General features: G+C 42.9%; 1 protein-coding gene across 4 annotated transcripts; it reads left to right on the top strand.

Annotated features, from left to right (window-relative positions):
* The first annotated feature begins 14,087 nt into the window (after positions 1 to 14,087).
* On the top strand, positions 14,088 to 16,457 carry LOC148877839 (uncharacterized). 4 transcript variants are annotated; one of them, XM_088945037.1, is made up of 4 exons: positions 14,088 to 14,319; positions 14,471 to 14,599; positions 15,484 to 15,686; positions 15,886 to 16,457. In XM_088945037.1, the coding sequence occupies exons 2-4, from the start codon at positions 14,510 to 14,512 to the stop codon at positions 16,145 to 16,147; spliced, it is 555 nt and encodes a 184-aa protein (XP_088801163.1). In that variant the 5' UTR covers positions 14,088 to 14,319; positions 14,471 to 14,509; the 3' UTR covers positions 16,148 to 16,457. The 4 variants fall into 4 exon arrangements, with proteins under 4 accessions (XP_088801163.1, XP_088801180.1, XP_088801172.1 ...); XM_088945054.1 differs by having other exon boundaries at positions 14,097 to 14,314; XM_088945046.1 differs by having other exon boundaries at positions 14,097 to 14,319; positions 14,475 to 14,599.
* The last annotated feature ends 6,621 nt before the right edge of the window (positions 16,458 to 23,078 follow it).

Raw genomic sequence — 23,078 nt, 5'->3', positions numbered from 1 at the left:
GTGCAGTCTAACGGGCACGGTCTTGTCAGATAGAAGCTTCCTAAAAACGTCATGCCGCTTAGTAGCAAGCTATTCTATTGCGAGGTACCTTGTAGCGAGCTCCTAGGGGTACTTCGAGGTGATTCCTCTTGAGGTTGCCCGTAGGGCAGTTTTTCTGCTTGTGTTGGAGCGAGCTGGTTATCTTAGCTCACGAGCTAGGATAGACTTATCTTGGAGCATTCCCTTTCAATACATCGGGGGTCCTCGAGCTCGCTATAGCGAGCTCACCCTTCTGCGAGCTATGACGTAGCGAGCTGTCCTGCGGGCTTGTTACTTAGTCACGATCAAGTTGTGGTGTTGAGCTGTTTCTTGTGCTGAGTCATGTCCACATGTCACCATCTCAGGGGGTTGGGTCAAATCACCCTCCATCAATTGCCCCCCACTCCTCGGGCTAAGGGTGCTACCTTAGCGTGAGGAGTTCATGAAGTGTGACGGGTGGATTTGACCCAAAGTTCAAACTTGATTGACTGATCACATTAAATACGCATGCAGAAGTTAGGGGGTCTCTGGACCTTTTGAATGCCAAAAGACGTGCCGAAGCGGCTCTTAGTTCCGGAATACGTGCAACCGTCATTACCTTAATCATGGGAGGCATGCAGCCAGTCACGTTTCAGCTTCAGGAGGCGTGCGGTCAGCTTGACTGTGAACCGTCATATCCGTTTTAACCAGAGCCGTCAATTTGAGGGCACAATAGCTATAAATAGGAGGGCCCCACGCCTAAGTTCTTTTATGCTAACTTTCGTTGCCTTTGGATTCTGAGGCCACGTCTTCATCTAGCTGCCCGAGCTCTTCTCCTTCTCACACCTTCTTTTCGATTCATTTCTTCCCTAGTGAGTCTTATCATTTTGTTAGTATGTCTGGGTATCCGTACCACATTTTTTCCCAGGCTCCGAAAGCTAGGGAGGCTTATGGAAAAACTACTTCTACCTCTAGAGGCAGGGAGCCAAATAACTTTGGTCCTTCCTCCATGTCAATGGAGAGACTTAGGACCTTAGTTCTGCAATTTAACCTCCCCAGAGACCTTGTCTATAGTCTCCCCTCTGGTGACTATCCCTGGGAGCACGGTCCTGATGAGATAGTGATCTTCCAGGAGCAGCTCATCGCTGGCCTCTGTCTTCCTTTGCATCCTCTAATAGTGGAGGTTTTGATTCACTTCAATGTCACTGTTGACCAGCTTCACCCCAACTCCATCTGGAATATAGTTGGGACTATCTCTTTGTTTTATAAGTACTGTCTTCCCCTTAATCTTGACATCCTTTCCACCATCCTTTGCATCAAGAATGCTTCTCCTGGAGTGCCTCTAGAAAGGCATTCCTACTATTTTTCTCCCCGTCGTGGCTTCAAGCTCCTATACGAGCTTCCGAACAGGATCCTGGCCTGGAAGCGGGACTATTTTGTAGTTCGCAACCCCGAAGGGTGGCCCTTCCCAACTCATTGGAGGGCTGCCATCCAGGATTCAGGGGTTGACTTGGACCCCAAAGTTTGGGAAACACTGCAATCCTAGGCAGCGGTTGGCTTCCAGTGATCGGACTACTTGACCAAGGACAAGCTCGCGCGGGCCGGCCTGAGCCCGGGTAGGTTGCTTTTTAGGTCACGTAGTGCCTTGTAAATTTTTTTTACTAGACTAATACCTTGTGATTTTTGGCAGCCATCATGTCTGGTATTGACGCACGCCGCCTTCTATCCAGCAACCAGAAGCGCAAGGCGAAGAGGTTGCGTCCTGATCGAGCTTCCACTTCTGGGGGTGCTGAGTTCGAGTCTACTGACCCAGTCTTTGCTTCTCCACCGTCGGAGGTCCCACCGATCCCATCCGAGGGAGTTGTCGTAGAAGGTGGCCTTGAGGAGGGCGAGCTCCCGGGGCAAGGACTGTTCCCTCTATCTGGGCCATCCCGCCCCTTCCCCTTCCTGCAGTTCCCTACCGGGAACTGGGAAGGTGTTAATGACTACATCGTGGCTGCACGAAAGAGCCAAAGGGTGATTTGCCACGAGGAGGTCACCAGCTGGGGAGAGATGGACCCCAAGGAGCACGCCAGGCTTGCCTCCACTCAATGCATGGTGGTAAGTGGGCTTTTCCTTCCTTCTCTTTCTTTTCTCTCATTTTCTTTTTTCTGACCTTAGTCTTTTGTTGGCAAGTGAACTCCTCCATCCATGCCATGGCCCTCCAGACCAACATTCACTCCGACGATGCTCGTGCTTAGAGGTCAACCGTGCAGAAGCTCCATGGTGAGCTCGACCGGGCCCGAGGTGAAGTCCTTCAGGCTCGAAAGGGGAGTGATGACCAGGAGCTGCTCACCCGGGACTAGGAAGCACAGATCGCCTGACTATCTAAGGAGAGTGCTTGCTACCAGGAGGAGTCATCAAGGGTGGCAGCAGAGAGGGAGCTTCTTGGCCAGCAGGTTCAAGACTTGGAGTCCATGCTTCAGGATCGAACTCGGAACTTCGACTCCATGGTGGAGGTTGAGTGGGTTAAGGCGGTGTGGGACTTCAAGGATTCCTAGGAGTACCACGACCTCTAGGTAGAGTACGGCTCGAGCTCCTACCACTCTGTATTTAAACTCTACCGTTGGCTGGTCCGAAAGAAGTTCTTCAGGCTCAACCTCGATGGCATAACAATGAAGGGTCTGGATCTTGAGACAGCGGACCTTGCGGAGGAAGAAGAGCCTAACTCTCCGGAGGATGTGATGAGTTGGAGGCAGTGGACCCCTGAGGCCGGTTGCTCTTCTGTTTTTCTTCTCTGAATGGATTCTTGTGGTTCTCAGGTATTAGAACCCGGTTTTAAATCTCTTTCTTGAAAGAATGGTAGGATCCATCATATGGACGCCAAAATGGTTGCAGAATGGGTGGGTGAATTTCAAAAATTTCCTACATTTCTTCCAACTGGGAATCGTATTCCCTGATTTTAGAATCAAAATTCAATGACCCTACTTAAACCAAACCAAACCAGATTTGAACCAAAAGAGATGGAAGAGATTTTACCTGATCCAGAGAAGCAATATCTCCCAACGTTGGTGTTCACGCCCAAAGAAGATCCCAAGATCAGCTACCACTAAAGATGACACAGTGAAGATGGAGTCGAACCAGCAGTGTTCATCCCACAAACCAGGTTCTTCTGAAGAACACGATGGTAGACTGTGAGCACCACATGAACAATCAAGAACCTTTCTTGATCTTTTCTAACTGAGAACTTGAACTGACAGAAAAGGTGGCAGCGGCTGCTAGAGGAGAATGCTAGAGAAGAAGGTGGCGAACTGCTATTTTCTTCTCTAGGGTTATCTGAGATCTTATCTCAAGAATGCAGAGTGTTCTGCTAAAAACACTTGGGATTCGAATTCAAGTAATTCAAATTAGGGTTTTCTTCCTCTTTCTTGGTGATTAAGAAACCTCCTAATCATATTAGGAGTTGCCCTTATCCAAATCTGTATTTGGATTAGGACTCCTCTTAATCTTATCTGTAGATTAGATCAACTTTTGGGCTTAACCTAATCTCAGATTCGCCCTTTTAAGTGACTGATCAAATCAGCCCAGATCGAAAATGGGCTTTTAGGCCCAATATGTAATAAATGCTCAATAGTCTTGCAAACTACTGCCCAATTGGGCTTCTTTGTATGGTGTGGGACCCAAGCATTGATCTACACATTAGCCACATAGGTTCAACCCAGCCTCTGTTATAAGGCTTAGCCGTATTCACTAGAAAGCCCAATGAACCCCCTGAGCCCATCACATGGACCCTATGGGCCCAACACTTACACTAAGTGGTCCCTGGGGCAAGTCATCTTATAAAACCTAGGGACTGTGGGCAGATACAAGATTAGCCCATCAGGTATTATCCTAAATGGCCTTACACTTAACCTCTCAGCCCATAATGATCAACCACTGCCCGACAAGAGAAGACCTCTCCCTCGGCTACAAGGAACAGTGCTGCACTCTCTACTCACATGGATCCCGGGAATTAAAACCATTTGCAAATGTTTTGAAAACATAAGTATATATCATATATATAAATTTTGCAAAACAAAAATCCAACAATTGAAATCAATTGTCGGCAGTTTGGTTTCCATCAAAAAGAGTGCATCCCCGATCATTACCTTTGTCTAACAAAGGGACTGATCCTGTCACTATGATCACCCACTTAGATGAATTCTCAAATTGTTCCAACATACCCAGGTTTTGACCCCCGCTAAGGATCTCATTGATTGGCATATCAAAGATAGCCCAATCCGACATCCAGTGCAATACCATAATCGGGTCTAGGGTCAGGTGTAACATTCCAGTTTTACCCATCAATCTCCAAGGTCCAAGGTAATACTGAAAATCTGATCCGGTTCAAAGATTCAAGTAATCCTACACTGCATGTGCCTTGGGTCTCACCCTGGCGGCTAAGACAAACCACCCCAACACGTGGCAACACACCAGTGTCAGCCTTGACATGATAAATCTCCCCAGACTTATCCAACGGCTATGAATGTTCTAAACTAATACGAGTCTCATTAAGTGTCCAGTTTAAGGGTCTTACACAGAAATATACCACACAACATGAATCAAGCATGTATTTTATTTATTTACACTAAATATCAAAAGTACATCAAAACTGATTGAAACTAAGGGCATACAAAATTGTCTAACAGCTCCCACTTGCACTTAGGTCCAATCTGGTACAAGCCGGAGTCCCATACTTTCCATGTGTTTCTCAAACACCTTTTGTGTGAGTGGCTTAGTTAATGGGTCTTTCACATTATCCGTTGATGCTACATTCTGAATCAGAACGTCCCCTCTACCAATGATCTCCCGTAGTACATGGTACTTCCTCTCGATGTGCTTTGACTTCGATTGGGCCCGAGGCTCCTTAGCCGGCGATCGCACCATTGTTGTCACACAATAATGGGATGGGTGATGTGTTGGACGGAATCACTCCTAATTCATGAATGAACTTCTTCATCCACATGGCTTCCTTGGCAGCTTCACTTGCGGCAATGTACTCGGCTTCGGTTGTGGAGTTTACCGTGGACCCCTGTTTGCTGCTTTTCCAGCAAACAACACACGATCCTATCATGAAAACATACCCAGATGTAGACTTTCTATCATCTGGATTCGACTGAAAATCGACATCAGTATACTCCAGAATTTATAGTGAATTAACATCGAATACCAGACAAAACTCTTTTGTCCTTCGAAGGTATTTGACTATGTTCTTCACAGCAGTCCAATGCTCCTGCCCTGGGTTGGCCTGGAACCTGCTTACGACACTCATCGCCTGAGATGTCAGGGCGAGTGCACAGCATGGCATACATGATGCTCCCTACGGCTGAGGCATAGGGAACGTCTTTCATGCCCTCAATCTCCTCAGAAGTCTTGGGAGACATCTTCTTGGAGAGAGTGACTCCGTGCCTAAAAGGAACGTTTCCTTTCTTGGAGTTCTCCATGCTGTACCTTTAGACAATTTTGTCAATGTAAGCAGCCTGGGATAATCCAATTGTCCACTTCAATCTATCTCTATAGAGTTGAAGACCCAGTATATAGGAAGCTTCTCCAAAATCTTTCATGGAGAATTACTGCGAAAGTCACACTTTGACCGAAATCAACATTCCCACATCATTCCCAATGAGTAGGATATCGTCCACATACAACACCAAGAAGGTGACCTTATCCCCAATAGACTTTCCATAAACACAGGGCTCATCCGGATTCTGCCCAAAGTCAAACAATTTGATGGCAGAGTCAAAACAGATGTTCCAACTCCGAGAAACTTGCTTAAGTCCATATATGGATCTATTAAGTTTACACACCATGTGTTCTTGACCAGCAGCAATGAAGTCTTGTGGTTGTTGCATGTAGATATCTTCACTAAGATCTCTATTCAGGAATGCAATTTTGACATCCATTTGCCAAATCTCGTAGTTATGGTATGCTGTTACAGTTAGTAGGATCCTAATGGATTTAAGCATGGCCACGGGCGAAAAGGTTTCCCCATAGTCGATGCCTTCTTTCTAACTGTACCTTTTTGCCACCAAACGAGCTTTGTAGGTCTCAATCTTGCCATCGGGGCCCTTCTTCCTCTTATAGATCCATTTGCAACCAATTACTTTTACCCCGGAGGGCGGATCTACTAGAGTCCAGACTCCATTGGCCTCCATCGAGTCCATCTCAGCTCTCATGGCCTCCACCCACTTCTGGAAATCTATGTCCAACATAGCTTCCACATAAGTCACAAGATCCTCCTCACTAGTCAAGGCTTCCACCAGGTAACTATCCTGGTCATAACTATAACTGACTGGTGGCCTGGATACCCGGGTGGATCTTCTAGGTTGGTTACTACTTGGAACTTGTGGGACATCTCCCAATGCTCCTGAGCTCTCCTCATCAAGAACTATTTCCTGGCGATGGGTCTCCAGAATATAATAAGTCTCTAAGAACTTGGCATTTCGACTACAAAACACTTTTTGCTCACTTGGGTCAAAGAAAAAATAACCCACCGAATCCTTTGGGTAGCTTACGAATAGGCAACGACTGGTCTTGGATTCCAACTTGTCTGCACTCGTTCTTTTAACATGTGCAGGACAACCCCAAATCTTCAAGTGTCTAACACTTGGTTGGAACCAGATTCAGCACGCAGATAGCAATCTCTAATGCATATCCCTAAAAGGATGTGGGCAATTCTGAGCGTGTGAGAAGTGATCGGACCATGTCTAACAATGTCCTATTCCTCCTCTCTAAAACACCGTTGAATTGTTGTGTAGCAGGAGGAGCTAACTGTGATATTATCCCGTTGGCCTTCAAGTAGTCCCTGAATTCATCAGAGAGATACTCGCCACCTCGATCCGATCGAAGGGCCTTAATTTCTCTCCTTAACTGTTTCTCGACTTTTATCTGAACTCCTTGAACTTTTCAAAGGATTCAGACTTCTGTCTCATTAGGTACATGTAACCATATCGTGAGCAATCATCGGTGAAGGTGATAAAATACACGTGTTGGTTACGAGTCCTAATACACAGGGGACCACATACATCAGTATGTATAAGGTCAAGTGTGTCTATACATCTTTCAGGCTTACCGTTAAATGGTTGTTTTGTCACCTTGCCTCGGAGGCAAAGCTTACAAGTGGAAAGATCTTCTATGGTTAGAAAATCCAAAGGACCATCCTTTACCAGTCTTGTGATTCGGTCAATACCGATATGGCCAAGTCAATAATGCCTCAGGCACGTGGGACTAACTATATCACGAGTCCTTTTCTTGAGAATTTTGACCGATATAGTTTCGGTTAAGGTAGCTTCTAGAGAAGGATGTAGAACATAGAGACCATTTTCCAGTTCCCCGCATGTGATGAATTTATTATTCCATTTAATAGTAATCATATTACTAAAATAAACAATATATCCATCAGCACATAGTTTAGAAACAGAAATCAAATTTATTCTTAAGTTCTGTACATAAAGACAATCTTTAAGTACAATAAATCATTCTCTAAAAACTAGTTCTATGGTTCCAATTGCCACAGCTGCAACACTTGCAGTCGTTCCCAAGAAAAGCATCACTTCCCCTTCACTCAGCCTTCTGCTTACTTTGAACCCCTACAGTGAATTACACACGAGTTAAAGCCCTAGAGTCAACACACCAGGACACAGAAGTGACTAACAAATTAGTCTCAATGACACAAGTTTCGAAAGTACCTTTCTTAGATTCCAGGTAGGCAGGACAGTTCCTTTTCCAGTGGTCGGCCTGCTTGCAAAAGTGACAAGCATCAGATGCCTTGTCTTTCTTTTATTTCTTAGACTTAGTGGCCTTTTTCTGGGGTTTCCTCTTTGCCCTCATCTTCTTGCTAGATTTGCCAGTTTCAACAAGCATGGCTATCAGCTCATCCTTTCTAATTAGTTCATCGGCCCGTTGCAACATGTTGGTGAGCTCTTGAATGTTAACATTCAACTTGTTCATATCGTAATTCATTATGAATGGATTGAAGGACGGAGGCAAGAAGTTAAAATGGAATCTATCTGTGTGACCAGATCTAGCCCAGACCCAAGGGCCTTCATCTTGTTAATGTAACCCATCATCCGGAGACAATGGTCATGAACTTGTTGCTCCTTGGTCATCTGTGCGGTCATGAACTACTTCAGGACCTTTTGTCGAGTAGAACGATTCTGCTCTTCATTCATAGTTTTCAGACTATCTAATATGTCCTTGGCGAGTTCGATCTGATCGAATTGCCTCTGTATCGGATTATCTAAAGAGTCTATGATATAGCAGTGGGCCAACGAGTTTTTTTTCTCCCATTCTTGGTATTCCCTCTTGCGGGCTTCTGAAGCCCTGTCTCCCAAACGATCCGGTGCAGGATTCTTTGCCACTTTATCTAGTTTCTCTAAAGTCAAGACTAGTATAAGGTTTCTGTACCAATCAACATAGTTTGGGCCCTTAAGCTTGTTGTCATCAAGCAACTTAGCAAATTGTTCGTTTGGCATTTTTCGATAAAACAGCAAATCGTTAGTCAACAACCTTAGTTTGATTTATGTTACCTATATAGATATGGATTTTAATCTATGTTCCATTTCCATTTGTTCATCTCTGAGATTTCCCTCCTATCTCAGTGATGGATACAGCGAAATGTCTCTGGAAATGTGGGAATCACATAGGGTGCGTGGAGCCAACTGTTTCAGTGCACAACCCCACCACCTTTCTATGACGGATCATATCCACTCATCATATGAGTTTCCCTTTGGCCTCTGTCAGACAAGGTTCAGAACCATTTTCAGGTAAACCTTTCTGTCCAGTGAGTGCTCACCCATCATATTCAGGTTACGCCAAGGTACCGTGAGAGAGTTCCCATTTTCTGGTGAAGCCCCTCCCACATCGATCTATGACGCCCCTATCATCTTATGAAACACTCTGACAAATCCAACAACAAATGGATAACCCAATTTTATGGTGCGTTTCCTCATTACTGAATGACCCATCGTCGTGCTAATGACAGAAGGCCTTTAGAGAGGCCATCATATGGATCTCCCAATCACGTGCACTCATATTTGCTGGAGGGAACAAATATTACACCCTAGTTAATTTAGGCCAAACTAGAGTGGCTCCCACTAACTTTCATAAAGTTAGATTTATGGTGGCCCAAATCAGCTAAGGTTTCCACATGCGTCCCTTTTCAGGGTTGTGGGGCCCACCATGACAATAAGGGGTCATCCAATGACTGTAAGGGACACCATGACAATGATGTGCATTCAGCCATGGTGTGTGCAAGAGCCACTAACCGCCACTGGATCTCTGTCGCAGCCATTATCTGCCAAGGCTGCGTAGGTGACCGTTGCAGAGTACTACCCAATCGGATGAGTGACACGTCCCGGAAGGATAGACACGCCACCATCTATCGAGAGACATGGGTGTAGTCTGTCGGTTGGTAGGTACTGCGCCGCTAGTCAGGAGACGTGGTGCAGTCTAACGAGTACGGTCTTGTTAGATAGAAGCTTCTTGAAAATGTCGTGTCGCTTAGTAGCGAGCTATTCTGTTGCGAGCTATTCTGTTGCGAGCTACCTTGTAGCGAGTTCCCAGGGGTACTTCGAGGTGATTCCTCTTGAGGATGCCCTTAGGGCAGTTTTTCTGCCTAAGTGTTGGAGCGAGCTGGTTATCTTAGCTCACGAGCTGGGATAAACTTATCTTGGAGTATTCCCTTTCAGTACATCGGGGGTCCTCAAGCTCGCTATAGCGAGCTCACCCTTCTACGAGTTGTGACGTAGCAAGCTGTCCTGCGGGCTTGTTACTTAGTCGCAGTCAAGCTGTGGTGCTGAGTTGTTTCTTGTGCTGAGTCATATCCACATGTCACCGTCTCAGGGGGTCAGGTCAAATCACCCTCCATCAATATATATGTATTGATTGTTTTGATGAACAAAAAAGTTAATAAAATCTATTTTATTTCATTAAATAACACAAAACACAAAAGGCAAAATGACTTAATCGCTTAAAGTAGTGCTAAGAGATTTGGTGCTATCATTAATTGGTTTGGTTTCAAGTAACATTATAAGCATTAAGAAACTTTTTTCAATATATGATGTTTGGTCAAGGGGTTTAACGGGTGGGACAAGTCGAGACGGGTTTGGGAAATTGAGAGGAAAAGTTAGACGAGTTTGGGATGTGTTTGGAATTAGAGATACATAGGCGGGTTTGGGAATGGGTAGGGAAATTTGCACAGGTACCCTCCCTTCCTTAGTGTCTCCCGCACTCCCTTCAGCTCGGAGACGTGATTCTTCACCTTGCGAACAGTGTCATTCCATTCGTTGATGCCACGCTTCAGCTCAGCGTTCTCAGCCTTGAGCTCGGCCAATCAAGTCCTCAAGCGCTCGACCTTAGTCGCACCATCCAAAGGCGGTTGACTAGGGAAATTTCCAAGCAAGTAGCCTACAAAAAGAAACCAACTATCAACACAACAAAAGTAATTAACCAAAGCAAAGTGACCAAAGAAGCGAGAAGACTTATAGATGCGACTTCACGCTCTCTAGAGAACTGCTTGGTGACCCGATGAGCTAGTGCTTAATGGCCGGCATCAACAAACCCCAAACAAATTGCTTGAGAATGCCCTCTATCTCAAGCCCATCCTTAGGCCGAACATCCCATTGCGCCATGTGCACAGTAGGATTGCTGTCCTCCGACGTGTTCTCCTGTAGAAAAGGGGAGTGGTCGGCCTGAGCACCCTCCTTTGGGTCAACCACCACTTCTTCTTTGACCTATCTCGGCCTCTTTTGCTACCAAGGCGTGTGCTCTACATACCTTGGCTGCATCTCAACGACTTGGGGTTGGGGCCCCTGGGCCCCTCCAGACCACAACCTCTCCACCGCAGCCCTTATGCGATGAATCATCTCGTCATGGCTAGCCATTTCAACACCTACGCAAAGGCAAACAACAAATCAATCACCAAGTAAAAGAACTCAGAAAAAGAAGAGGCCGGAAAGACTAGAACGGCACACAGATGGGCCACATCACTCATCAGCCCGACATGAATTAGCATCGAGAAGGACGTGCATTCCCTCACGCTGATCCTCTTAACCAGCCTAATTGACGTCTTCTCCTCCTCGGTGAGCTTAGTCGCGCTTGGAGCCTTCACTTTAGTCCTTGGCTTTTGAAGCTCAGTCTATAGAGGCCAGCCTCCAGCGCAACGCATGAAGAACAATTTCTCCTTCTAGTGCATCACTAAAGACGAGGCCCCAACCAGTACCTTCTTACGCTGTCAGGCCGAAAAGTAATAATACCCCTTCTGGTGATGCTTCAGTTGCAGAAAATAGACAAACATCGACAGGGTGATCTCCAAGCCGTGGACTGAACAGTAGCATAGAAGACTAACTATGAACCTAAAGGAGTTTGGCATCAACTGAACAGGGAGAACCCAATTCCACCTGAACACCTTGGCAATCTCCTTGCTCAAAGAAAACCTCAATCCAGCCTACAAGAATTGCTTGTACACACAAAGCTTGCCTAGCCGAGCCAAGGTGGCTCTCTCACCAACACTTGAACACCTAAGCTTGAACTCTTTAGGGATGTAATACAAGGCACTGATTCGGGTCATGTCCCCAAGATTTAGGCAACACAGAGTGGTTGCAAACCGGTTGCCAAACCATGGAGGGAGTTTATCCCCCTCCTCAAACACTACCTCAACCTCGGCCTGGGCCTCACCCAGTTCTGCGGCCTTAGTCCCAAGTTCATCGACCTCGGCCCCTAGCCATCGGCCTCCCGAATAGCAAGCGTCACGGCCTTGACAAGAGACCCCAGCTCAGACTCACTACTAGATGAGGAGAATGAGGAAGAAGATGAATAGGAGGAATCAAAGGATGAAGAAGAAGACATCTTACCGGACTTTATGGAAGTCTAGACCACGGAACTGAAGTAGCACCAAGCCGAAGACTACCTCTCGCCAAGCTTTACAAGGACTTCCTTCACAAATGGCAAAGTGGAAATGCTCTCCACCCCCTTTTATAAGGCTCCCAGCAATCCAAATCAAGGCAAATCAATGGTGTAGATCAAACGCCACCCTCTGATAGCTTGGGAAGATGAAACAATGCCGTCGCACCTTCGCATGCGTGTAGCCTTGGGGAAATGAAACGATGCTCCCACCAACTCATCTCGGAAATGGTATAGATGTCAAACCAGCCAGTTCACCCAAAAACCGGTTCAACCTCGAGCCATTCAGCCCAAATAGTGTGCTCAACCAAACTTCAAGTTCAAGTTCCTCAGTCGAGAATCAAAGAGCTCTTCCACGCCAAACCACGGCCAAGCACTACACTCCTCGTCTTCGAAACTTGGGGAGTGGTGTTTGGATTATGGTTGAGCTAGCCTCGGGTGCCACGTGTCACCTCCCTGACCGCCTTATCACTTCGGCCATGTCGGCACCACATAAGATGGATAAGCACGACCAAGACAAGAGAACTTCGTACGGATAAGGAGGACAGCTCCGCTAGGGTTAGGTCTTATCTCGAAGACCTCGGCAGACAACCTCATCCCGAAAACCCCAGAAGCCTGATCTGATCGAATAGGACGCAGATATTTAGCTATAAAAAGGTAATTCTCACTCAAGGTAAAGGACTTTTCGAGTCTTAGCACCCATACTGTTATTCTGCCCTTACTCGAACCAACACTTTTCTCTCAACTACTCGGCCCAATCATCTACCGTTTTTTACTAACTTGAGCATCGGAGTACCTACCCAAAGAACAACTCTTCGGGCCTCTGACCTTGTCCTTGGTTCTAGATCTTGTTGCATGGCTTCATCCTTCCACCTTGGCTCCGCCTGTTGGCAGGATCAATTTGTTTGCAATCCTAGTTTGGGACACCTCAAATTGGACATCATCAAACTCTATGATGCATATACCATTGCACTTAGAAATAAATTTTAATAATCCTTGTAAATACATAATAAATATATTTTAGTAGTTTAGTTGGGGAGTGTGGTACATTTTGGAAAAGTTGAAAATAGAAGAAAATTTAAAATATGTTTGTATATTTTAGAAAACTTAATATTAATATTAATTCTATTAATAGTTAAAAATAGTAATTTTAAAGCTCATAAAATTAGGTTAGAAGCAATGCTCAAACATGGGCATTCAAAGTTCATTGTAAAACCGTAGCCAAGGTATACAATTTGGAACAAGTTTTCATGTAGATGGGTGGGACCTACAATTGGATTTTCTTGATTCTAAAAATTATTTGAAATTATTTTTTATACTTTTTTCTATCTTGCGTAGATCTATGATGCCACAACAAAAAAAAAAATGCAGCAATTGGTGAAGTGTCTGGATCTGCTCCTAACTCTCCTGATACCAACCTCACAACGCTTCCCAACCGTACATCTAGAACATCTCCCCTACTTAATGTTGTTGTTGATGAAAAGATATTTCCAATACACGATTGTGAGGTGTTCTTCATGAGGAGCAAATCCCAATTCGAATCTGCCGACCATACGCCCATACGAGGTTGGAATTCGTTGTCACGCTCGTGTCCTTTTGAGGTTTGGCTCGCGCGCTCGTTCTTTTGTGTTCATTGTTTTTTCGCTGTTAACAAGCGATTAAGATTTACTTAATTGGTAATTAAACAAAAAATAAAATAAAATCTGAAACTGTGGGAGGCCTGAGCGGGTTCGTGTCAGAGTCAAGACTACAAAAATGATTGGTGGGTCCCATCTTGTCCATTATTCTGATCTAGGGACAACGGCGAAGTATGTATTATTTATCCTGTTTAATCTTTCGTCGGATTAGAATACTAGCTGTTGTCACTTTATGGTCATTGGATTAGATCTGACACATCGAATTCCAACTGGCAGTTTGTACATTCAACGAATTACCACATCCACATAGGCAAGTGAGAGACGGAAACTGATTCCCCGTTCACAAGTTATCCACCTCTACGACAGGTGATATCCATCATCTACCCTAGAGCGGGACCCACCATTGCAATCACGTTTCATAGGTCACAACACCAACGGTGAATGGTTACGTGATTCCTAGGCTTTGCTTTGAGTGCGTTACACGTGGCGTTAATTTGTGTTGAATACTGATGAATTTAACGGAATGCAAAATACCTTATCAATGTCATTCATCGTCGGATCGTCGGATTGGCGGTTACATTCTGGGTGGTTGACACTTGATAAGAGTCCCTCGTCATCGTTCGGTTGTCGTCGCCGGAGAGAGAGAGAGAGAGAGGTTTTAGCTATTAGTATATAGTTGGAAGCGGTGCGACACTGCTACCTCACATAATTACTTCACCAACAATCAACTAAATCGGAATCTTCTCCAGTCTCCAGCTCTGGTCCGGTAAAAATTATCTGCATTTAACAAATATCAATTACAATACTATATATTGCTTTTCGCCCACTTGCTTGATCCTCAATACTGCAACTGGGTCTTCCTTAGTTCTCCATTTGCTTAGCTCTTTAAGTTCCTCTGCTTCATCATTCACGCATAGGTAGATAGAGAAAAATAGAGAGATCTTTTGGTCATCAAAATGGCTTCCAAGCTGCTCTTGATCATCGTCTTCATCTTCGATCTCATCGCCTTTTCCCTTGCCATTGCTGCTGAGCAGCGTCGGAGTTCTGTGAGTTTTTAATCTCTCTCTCTCTTTCTCTCTCTCTCTCTCTCTCCTCCTAACCTATCTACTTATTCATCTACTGATGTTACTATTCGTCTGGGTTTGACGTGTAGATATATACGCTTTCTACAACTAGAAATTCTACTCATGTGTTCTATTGTTTCTGTGAGTTGGTGATTTGCAACATTTTTGCTGGATTTTAGGAGGGATTTGTGCCCCCTGGGTAGAATTGCTTTCAACTCTTTAAAAGGGTGGTTCGCAAGCTGAAATTCTACCTCTCTTAACCGTTTGTAAAGGAGATCTCTTTTCAAGATCTGGCTTAGATGCCCCACTTGATTCCTCTGTTTCTTCTTTCCCAGCTTTCAACCGAAGTTCTAGTACTTATAAGATAGACAAGAATTAATTGTGATTTAGAAGGGAGTTGCGAATTTTGGTGGTTTGTAGATAAATACTATCTATTAGATTTTGAGAAACCAAAGAGTTTTTTCGTTTTCTTTTAATTTTCTTCAACCTCCATTAATATACACATATCTCTAGTCAGCAGAGAGTTTTCCTATGTGATTAACTGTGGCCAGTGTTTTGTTATATGAAAAATTTCTGATCCTATATGTTGAATTTCTAGAGAACCCACGAGAATTTCTCTGCAAGATCTGGGGATAATAACAGAATTTCTGTTCTTGTCTATTTTATTTTTAAGTAGGCACTAGTGATTTCTGTCACTGGAGAGTGGAATACTAACTAATACTAAAATTAATTTCGCTATGGCTGATAAGATGTTGGCATTCTAGCTGGGGTGGTACGGTCATGGGCAATTAAGAAAAATTATGGCAACTTGTGAGGAGTCCTTTGTCTCAGTTGTTGGTCATTACTAATCAACTAGCATCCTGCAGGCCACTGTCGTCAGTGATTCTTCGAAGCAATACTATTGTCGCTATGACTCAGACATTGCAACTGGTTTGGGTGTGGGCTCATTTCTGTTCCTCATGGCTAGCCAAGTTCTTATAATGGTGGCAAGCAGGTGCTTCTGCTGTGGGAAAGCTCTGAACCCTGGAGGTTCAAGGGCTTGCGCAATAGTCCTCTTCATCACCTGTTGGTATGTGCCTTGGCCAATGCGTCTTTACAGCTTCCTCTTCATCCCCTGTTTTACGAATTTAACACAAGATGTGCTTGATAGAATCTGTTTAAGTTTGTGAAAATGCACACTGTTGCTCATGGATCATGGTCCATTGCTCTGTTTCCTCCTCCCTGCTTTCGTTCTATAACTAACAAATCCTGTTGCACTTCTATCTCAGGGTGACATTCTTTATTGCCGAGATTTGCTTGCTGGCTGGTTCAGCAAGGAATGCCTACCACACAAAATACAGGACAATGATTTCGAGTCAGCCGCCTTCTTGCCAGACCCTTAGAAAGGGAGTTTTTGGGGCAGGAGCAGCATTCATTTTTTTCACTGGCATATTATCTGAGCTTTACTATGTTCTCTATGCCAAGGCTAGGGATAGCTTCCAAGCCCCTTATGCAAGAGAAACCGGTGTGGGGATGGGAACCTACCGTTGAGCTTGCTTGAGGTGATTCCTAATCAGCCACCAGCACCTTGTGAAATATGAGGCTATTGGGATCTTTTGATTGATTGGTTTGCTGTGATTCACTAGTTCCTTTATAGTTAATCTGTTAGTTGAAGAGAGCATGTGATATAGAAAAAAAAAACAAGAAATTAGTCACATATTGTTTTTTGTAGTGCAATTTGACATTTTATTTTTTATTCTTTGTTTATGTTTATCTTGATTGATCATACAATCATGTTGACTGTAAATTAGGTGATTTGGGTGTTGTATTCATGTTCAATGTAATTGTTTCTGTTGGCTAACCTGGAGTTGAAGTCTCCTCCTTTTCTCACATTTTTTTACCTCTTAAATTAAAAGATGTCTTCTGATTACTGCAGCTTATGACTCTATCTATGAACTCATTAGCTTGCTTAAATCATTGATTTGAAAACCAATTTGAAGTTTTCTACTTGTGTCAAAAGGGGTTCTCCATTGAAAATCAATTATGCTATTGTTTTCATCATTAACAGCATCTCTATTTCTCTCTGCTGATCTCTGCAATCCTTAGTACCTTGGCAACAGAAATGTGGATGGTATTCAGCAGCCTATCTCAATCTTCTCCTCAATTTGCCAGCGAATAACAACATTCTCACTGTAATGTTTTGCAAATGCCTTTTGAGGGTGGTAATGCTGGCTACAGTCAATTAGACTACGACTGATGACAAGCAATTGGGTTTTAGTGGAGAAGAAAAAAGAAGCAAAGACAATAAAGTAAATAAGAGATGAGGTTTTCTGGTGAAGACTACCTTATGCCACAGAAATCCTGTCCGCTGGCTGCGTTACTGAACTGGGCTAGCTCAATGGTTTCCATTGAGCGTAGCACAAAATCCGTCCGCACAGCCCTTTCAGCTGTGCATTGGGAACATCTCTGTACTTGTAAGTTTTTATTGAGAGGGAGATATTCCTAATGCACGGCTGTAAGGGCTGTGGGGATGGTGTGAGTACGAAATCCTTTTTCTGCTAAAAGCCATGAATCACACAGCCCTTGATGTATTGTTGTGGCTCCATTTTGGATTGATGAGAGGGTAAATTACAGATAGGTACCCTAAACTTTCAATTGCAATACTTTAGTACCTGAATTTTCAAAAACAGACACTTGTGTCCATCCATTAGTATTTTGTCAGTTAAACATTACATAATGTCAAAAATACCCTTCTTGTGTGTTTTTGATATCATTCTACTGTAAAATCATCAAGAGAATGTCATTGTCAGAAAATTTGAATATGCTGTTTGCTGTCCATGTGAGAACATCATCGTGGGGAGACGTTCGGTTACCTGAATGATCTCAGAAATACATGAAAAGGGTATTTTTGACATTATGTAATATTTAACTGACAGAATACAACTGATGGACCTAAGTGTCTATTTTTCAGAGTTCAGGGTATTAAGTATTGCAATTGAAAGTTCAAGATACCTATCTGTCACTACCCAAAGTACAGGGTACCTATCTATAATTTACCCTTGATGAAATGATGTTAAGGTGGGGCCACAAAATACATCCAAAGGCTGTGACTTCAGGTTTTGATTTCACCTCTTGCTGGACTGGGCTTTCGATACAACTTCTAGGTTAATCCAGGCCTTGACGACTTTGGCATGGGTGTCTATATCTTGAACAGGACTTGCATCAGTTCAAGTAGGAAAACCCATAAAATTACTTTTAAAAAACAAAGCATTTACATTGACTTAAAACCAAGTATAGCATTGAAATTTTCTCATCCAATGCCGAGATGGATGGGACTATGGGTTAGTGCTCAGATGAACCCTCATTCCCCACAATCCATCGGAGCCCTTCTTTGAACAGCTAATATCATTTGGGGAAGACTCCAATTAAAGGATATGGTGGATTGCAGGAGTGAACACATAGTCAATTCAGAGTTCTTCATCTTACCTAGATTGACCATAGGTTTCATCCATGTGGTTTAGGATCATAATTTCAAGCCAATAGTCTTATAACTCAACTGCAGGAGACTGAGCACTAGCCCTTCTTAGGGTGTAGAATTCATGACTTCCCTGAAGGAACCTAAGGATGAAGCAGGTTCCAAACCCACATCTATTTAAAACTGAACTATTTTCTGCGAAATCCAGACTACAGACTAAATGTGTGTATGTGGACGATGAACCATGAAATGTGATGCTGCTGACAATCCAGCATTCTTATCGCAATGAAAACCAAAAGCTTTCCATTTCATGATTCCATTGACTTGAGCTTGCCTCATTCTCTATAATTTGTTTTTGAAAAGAGGTTATGGAGACCAACTCTAGCACTCAGAGGAGAGAACTCCATTAAGAAGATAAGATATTGAATTAAGTAACCCAATTTCCAAAATGTTCCAGGCCATGCACGCAACCCATTGTGCAGCTTGAGCTTTAAATTTGACTTTTCCAATCTAGGCCATGTCATTCGTCAACAACAGTGAGCCCCTCACCCCAATTAATTAATTTCGAGAATATCTAATCCCTGTTTAATCTACCAAATGACCTGATGACACCTCACCACCTAGCCCAGTTTAGCTAGTACTAGTAGCCAAAGACCCATTGAGGAACCTCACCCCAAAACAGAAAATGCCGAGTTCCCTTTCCCCTTTATAAGCTTCGGTTTCATAACTTTATAAAATATACTCATTTCTATTTAAAAAAAAGTAATTAATATTATTATTTTGAGCTTCAAGTTCCAACATCCAACGTTGCTCCAGCCTGGTCGATCAAACCAAATTTTAAAAGAAATTATAAATATATACAGCGCCACGATCATCTGAAAATCATACAGCATTAATTAAACCACATGAGAATTCTGGTACTTCTTCTTTTTCTTCATCTAGAAAAGATCTTCTGGAAACAGGTTGGGAGATCCCTGGTAAATGAAACATTTGAAGAACAACCCAGCTGGCCACATGACATGATGAGCTGCTAAGTTTAAGTTTTTTTTTTTTAAACCCTATCTATCATCCCCAGCCAAATTTTCAATATAAGCATATAAGTCCGATCTGTTTGAGTTGGAATCACCCAACCTCTTGGTTGTTCTGTTTTGAAGCTTTCTGTACATGACATGTTATTCTACTTCTTTATTTTTCTTCTTAATTAAAAGAATATTGATTGTAATTAACTTATTACCCGACACTCATGCTATTGTGTCATGCATGGCACATGAAACTGTTTTGTCCAAACAGACAAACTTTTCTCCCCTTTCAAATAAGAAAATAACACATAAACCCATTCAGTTTCCCGTTTGCCATTTTGGTTAAAGGAACATTGAGGGCAATTATTCTTGGGACTGCACACCCATGCTAAGGGGTCATGCCCAAAAATGTTCCCAACAGTCAAAGTTTTTTCTCTTCAAATCATACTTTAACATCAATCTTCCATGGAGGCCAAACATTTGAGCATGTCAGACCATGTGTGGCTCATAGTTTTTTTTTTTTTTTTTTTTCCCATTACAACAAGGGAAAAATATTTTTTCCGACACCCAAACATTTTCCAAGAATAAAATATCCAAACACCAAAGTGAAATAGGGAACGATGTGTGCCCTTCCGCACCAACTTGCCTTCTAGGTAGATCTTTCAACAGTCGAATAGACAAGAAAACACATTGAGCTTTTGGGGTATTGTCTTTAAAGGTCAAAACTGTTTGTTTCGTGTCATGGTCTCTGTTAAAAATAGTTTTTTTTTGGCAAGTCCCAAGACACAACAGCAACACAGAAAGAAAACAAACAAACCAACAGCAACTAAGAAACAGGAACAGAGGACACCACATCAAGGACAAAATCTAATTCTTGAAGAAGCCACCTAGGAGAAGTCCATTCAGCTTCCAAACCTGCCTTACCTTTAGTAGCCAACACATGAGCTGCATGAACTCTACTGCGATCCACATGATTGAACATCACATTTGGTCCCGCAAGGCTGTAAATATCCTGCAACAAAGGCCAAGCCTTCGAAGCAAAACAAAAAGACTTAACAGAGAGATTACTATGTTCATAGCATCACATTTGACTTTAACAAACACCAAACCCAGGGTTTTCACTGCTAAACAACATTCCCTAATTGCAAAAAGTTCTGCAAATTCAGCTGAAACAGCCTTGCACCTTCCACAGGAGGCTAACAAAACTGACCCAGAACTGGACCTTAACACAAAACCAAAACCACTTGAGTTCTCTGAAAAGCTGCCATCAGTTGTTGCCACACAAAAATCATCGAAAATTGGCCTCTCCTAGGAGCATACCTTGCTTGAAGAAGAATCAGATATGGAATAGTTTGTTGATTCTTGAAGGAAAGCTTTCCTCACTGCCACTATCAATCTAAATGAAAAAAGTAAAGAAAGAGCTGGGTTAGGATTTTCGCCATTAAACACCAAATTAGTTCTGGCTTTCCAAATGAACCAAATTAAGAAAATTGAAGACTCTATAATTTGCAATCCTCTCTCCCCTAAGGGAAGATTCTGGGCTAGCCACCAAGACCACCAATCTGCAAAAGAGCTCCAAACCCTCTCACCCAAGGATGAGAGATTAAAGTTACTAGCAAGCTAGGAAGCTCTGGCATGATCACAGAATAATTAATCATGAATAATGGATTCGGGTTTAGATCCACACACTGGGCATAAATCATTTTCCCCTAAGCTTCTTCTTAGAAGGGCCTCCTTAACAACTAAACTATTCAGACAGCATCTCCACAAAAAGAGTTTCAATTTTGGGGGGATCTTTAACCTCCAAGTTATTTTCCATAAGTTTGGTGACAAAGACTCTTGAACAGATTCTTCCTCTATGGGGCACAATAGATTCATCGCTACATGGTATGCATATTTAACTAAGAAACGATACTTAGGATCAGCCACCCAAATTAATTTGTTTACACAACCTGATCTGGGCAGGTCTAAGGAACAAATAAGAGAAGATATCCTTGAGTCAAAAGACAGCTACTCTATCTACATCCCAACTGTTAGTCTGAGGATCTATTGAGTCACACACCCAATTAACTTGGATTCGATTTGGACAGGGCCCCATTGGCCTAAAACCCAGAAGGCTCAGGATCCAAGGATCATCCCATATATTTATATTAACCCAATCACCCACACTCCAACAAACTCCCTCTCTTAACACATCCCTCCTAGCCATAAGGCTCTGAAAGCCCCATGAACAATTTGACGGAGGCTTTACTACCCGAAGTTTTTATTCATCAGGTATCTTCCTTCAATTAGCTGTTTCCACAGGCTCTCATCAAGAGAATAGAATCTCCAGGCCAGCTTTGCAAGAAGAGCCAATTAAAAGCTTGGGGATCTCTAAACCCAAGACCCCCATGAAACTTACTTCTGCAAGCCTTCCCCCAACTCACCCAATTAATTTTCTTTTGAGAATTATGTTCTCCCCAGAAGAATCTTCTTTGAATCTTAGCCAGCTTTTGACAGACTCCTTTAGGAATAAGGAAACAGGAAATTGAGTATGCCATCATGGAGCTTAACACAGATTTTATCAACACTCCATTTCCTGCATGAGAAAGAAAAGAAGCTTTCCAGCTGTTTGCTTTTAAATTCATCCTTTCATTTAGGCCTCCCCATATCCGGTGGAAGCCCTAAATAGTTTGAAGGCTTATTGGTCTTCTTAATGCCCATTACCCTTCCAATGATTTTTTGACACTTTGAATGCAGATTTGGACTAAAGATAATTTCCGATTTCTGAAGATTTACTTTTTGTCTAGAGGCTTCCTCATACTTCTTCAAAGTTTACACTATCAAGCCTCCCTCTGCAATACTAGCTTTTGAGTAAAATAAAGAATCATCTACAAAGAACAGATGAGCGATGGCAGGGCAATGTCTGTTTATTCTGATACCCGAGAGCTCACCTGAAGATTGTAACCTCTGGAAGGCAAGACACAAAACTTCTGAATAGAGAAGGAACAAGTAAGGAGACAAGGGGTCACCCTGCCTTAGACCCTTAGAAGGGAAGAACCTTTTACTAGGATTCCCATTAACCAAGACTTGAAAGGAAGTAGAAGAGATACATTGCAATACCCGATTAATAAAAGAGTCTCCAAACCCAAGTTTTTTCATCACTGATTGAATAAAACTCCATTCTACCCTATCATATGCTTTGTTCATATCAACCTTAATTGCCATAAATTTTTGCCTTTGATTTGTGGTTTTCATGAAATGAAATAATTCAAGGGCAATCAAGACATTGTCTACAATCGTTCTTCCCAGAACAAAAGCATTCTGGTCTAGACTTATTATTTTTGGGAGAATAGGTTTTAATCTGTTAACAAGTACTTTCGCAATTATTTTATAAAGGGTATTGCACAAGCTGATAGGTCTGAATTGGGAGACACTCTCTGGCTGCTTACATTTAGGTTTGAAGGCTATATATGTCTTGTTTATTTCTGGGTTTAAAGATCCTTCCCGGAAGAACTCCTTCACAGCTTAATTTACTAAACATATTACCTTCAGCCAATATTTCTGGAAGAAAGAGTTTAGGTAACCATCTGGACCAGGAGACTTGTGGGGGTTCATTTGAAATAAAGCCTCTTTTATCTCGTCATCACATACCTCTTTCTACAGAGAATTATTTTCCTCTTCTGTGATTAATGGATGCACAAAACCCAGGAGTTCATTCTCTCTAGATGGATTTGAGGTTCTAAAGTGGTTCTCAAAATAATTCACTAAAGATTTGGAGACTTGCTCCAGGCCTGAAACCTAGTTTTCCTCTTCATCCTTAATGGTCACTATCCTGTTCCTCGATCTTCTTCTCAACGTGGCCTGGGGAAAGAACCTTGTGTTCCTATCTCCTGCTTGCAGCCAGTTTTGCCTTGATTTTTGATTCCACATAATCTCTTCCCTCCTTAGCTCTTCGTTCACTTGGGCTTCTAAATCCAAAACTCTGCTTTTACTATAGGAAGTGCCT

Source organism: Nelumbo lutea, chromosome 1, assembly GCF_056320005.1.
Source record: "Nelumbo lutea isolate HS-2025 chromosome 1, American lotus-T2T, whole genome shotgun sequence".
In the NCBI taxonomy this organism is placed as follows: Eukaryota; Viridiplantae; Streptophyta; class Magnoliopsida; order Proteales; family Nelumbonaceae; genus Nelumbo; species Nelumbo lutea.
The sequence above is the reverse complement of the archived record's forward strand: the minus strand, read 5'-3'. Positions and strand labels throughout refer to the sequence as shown.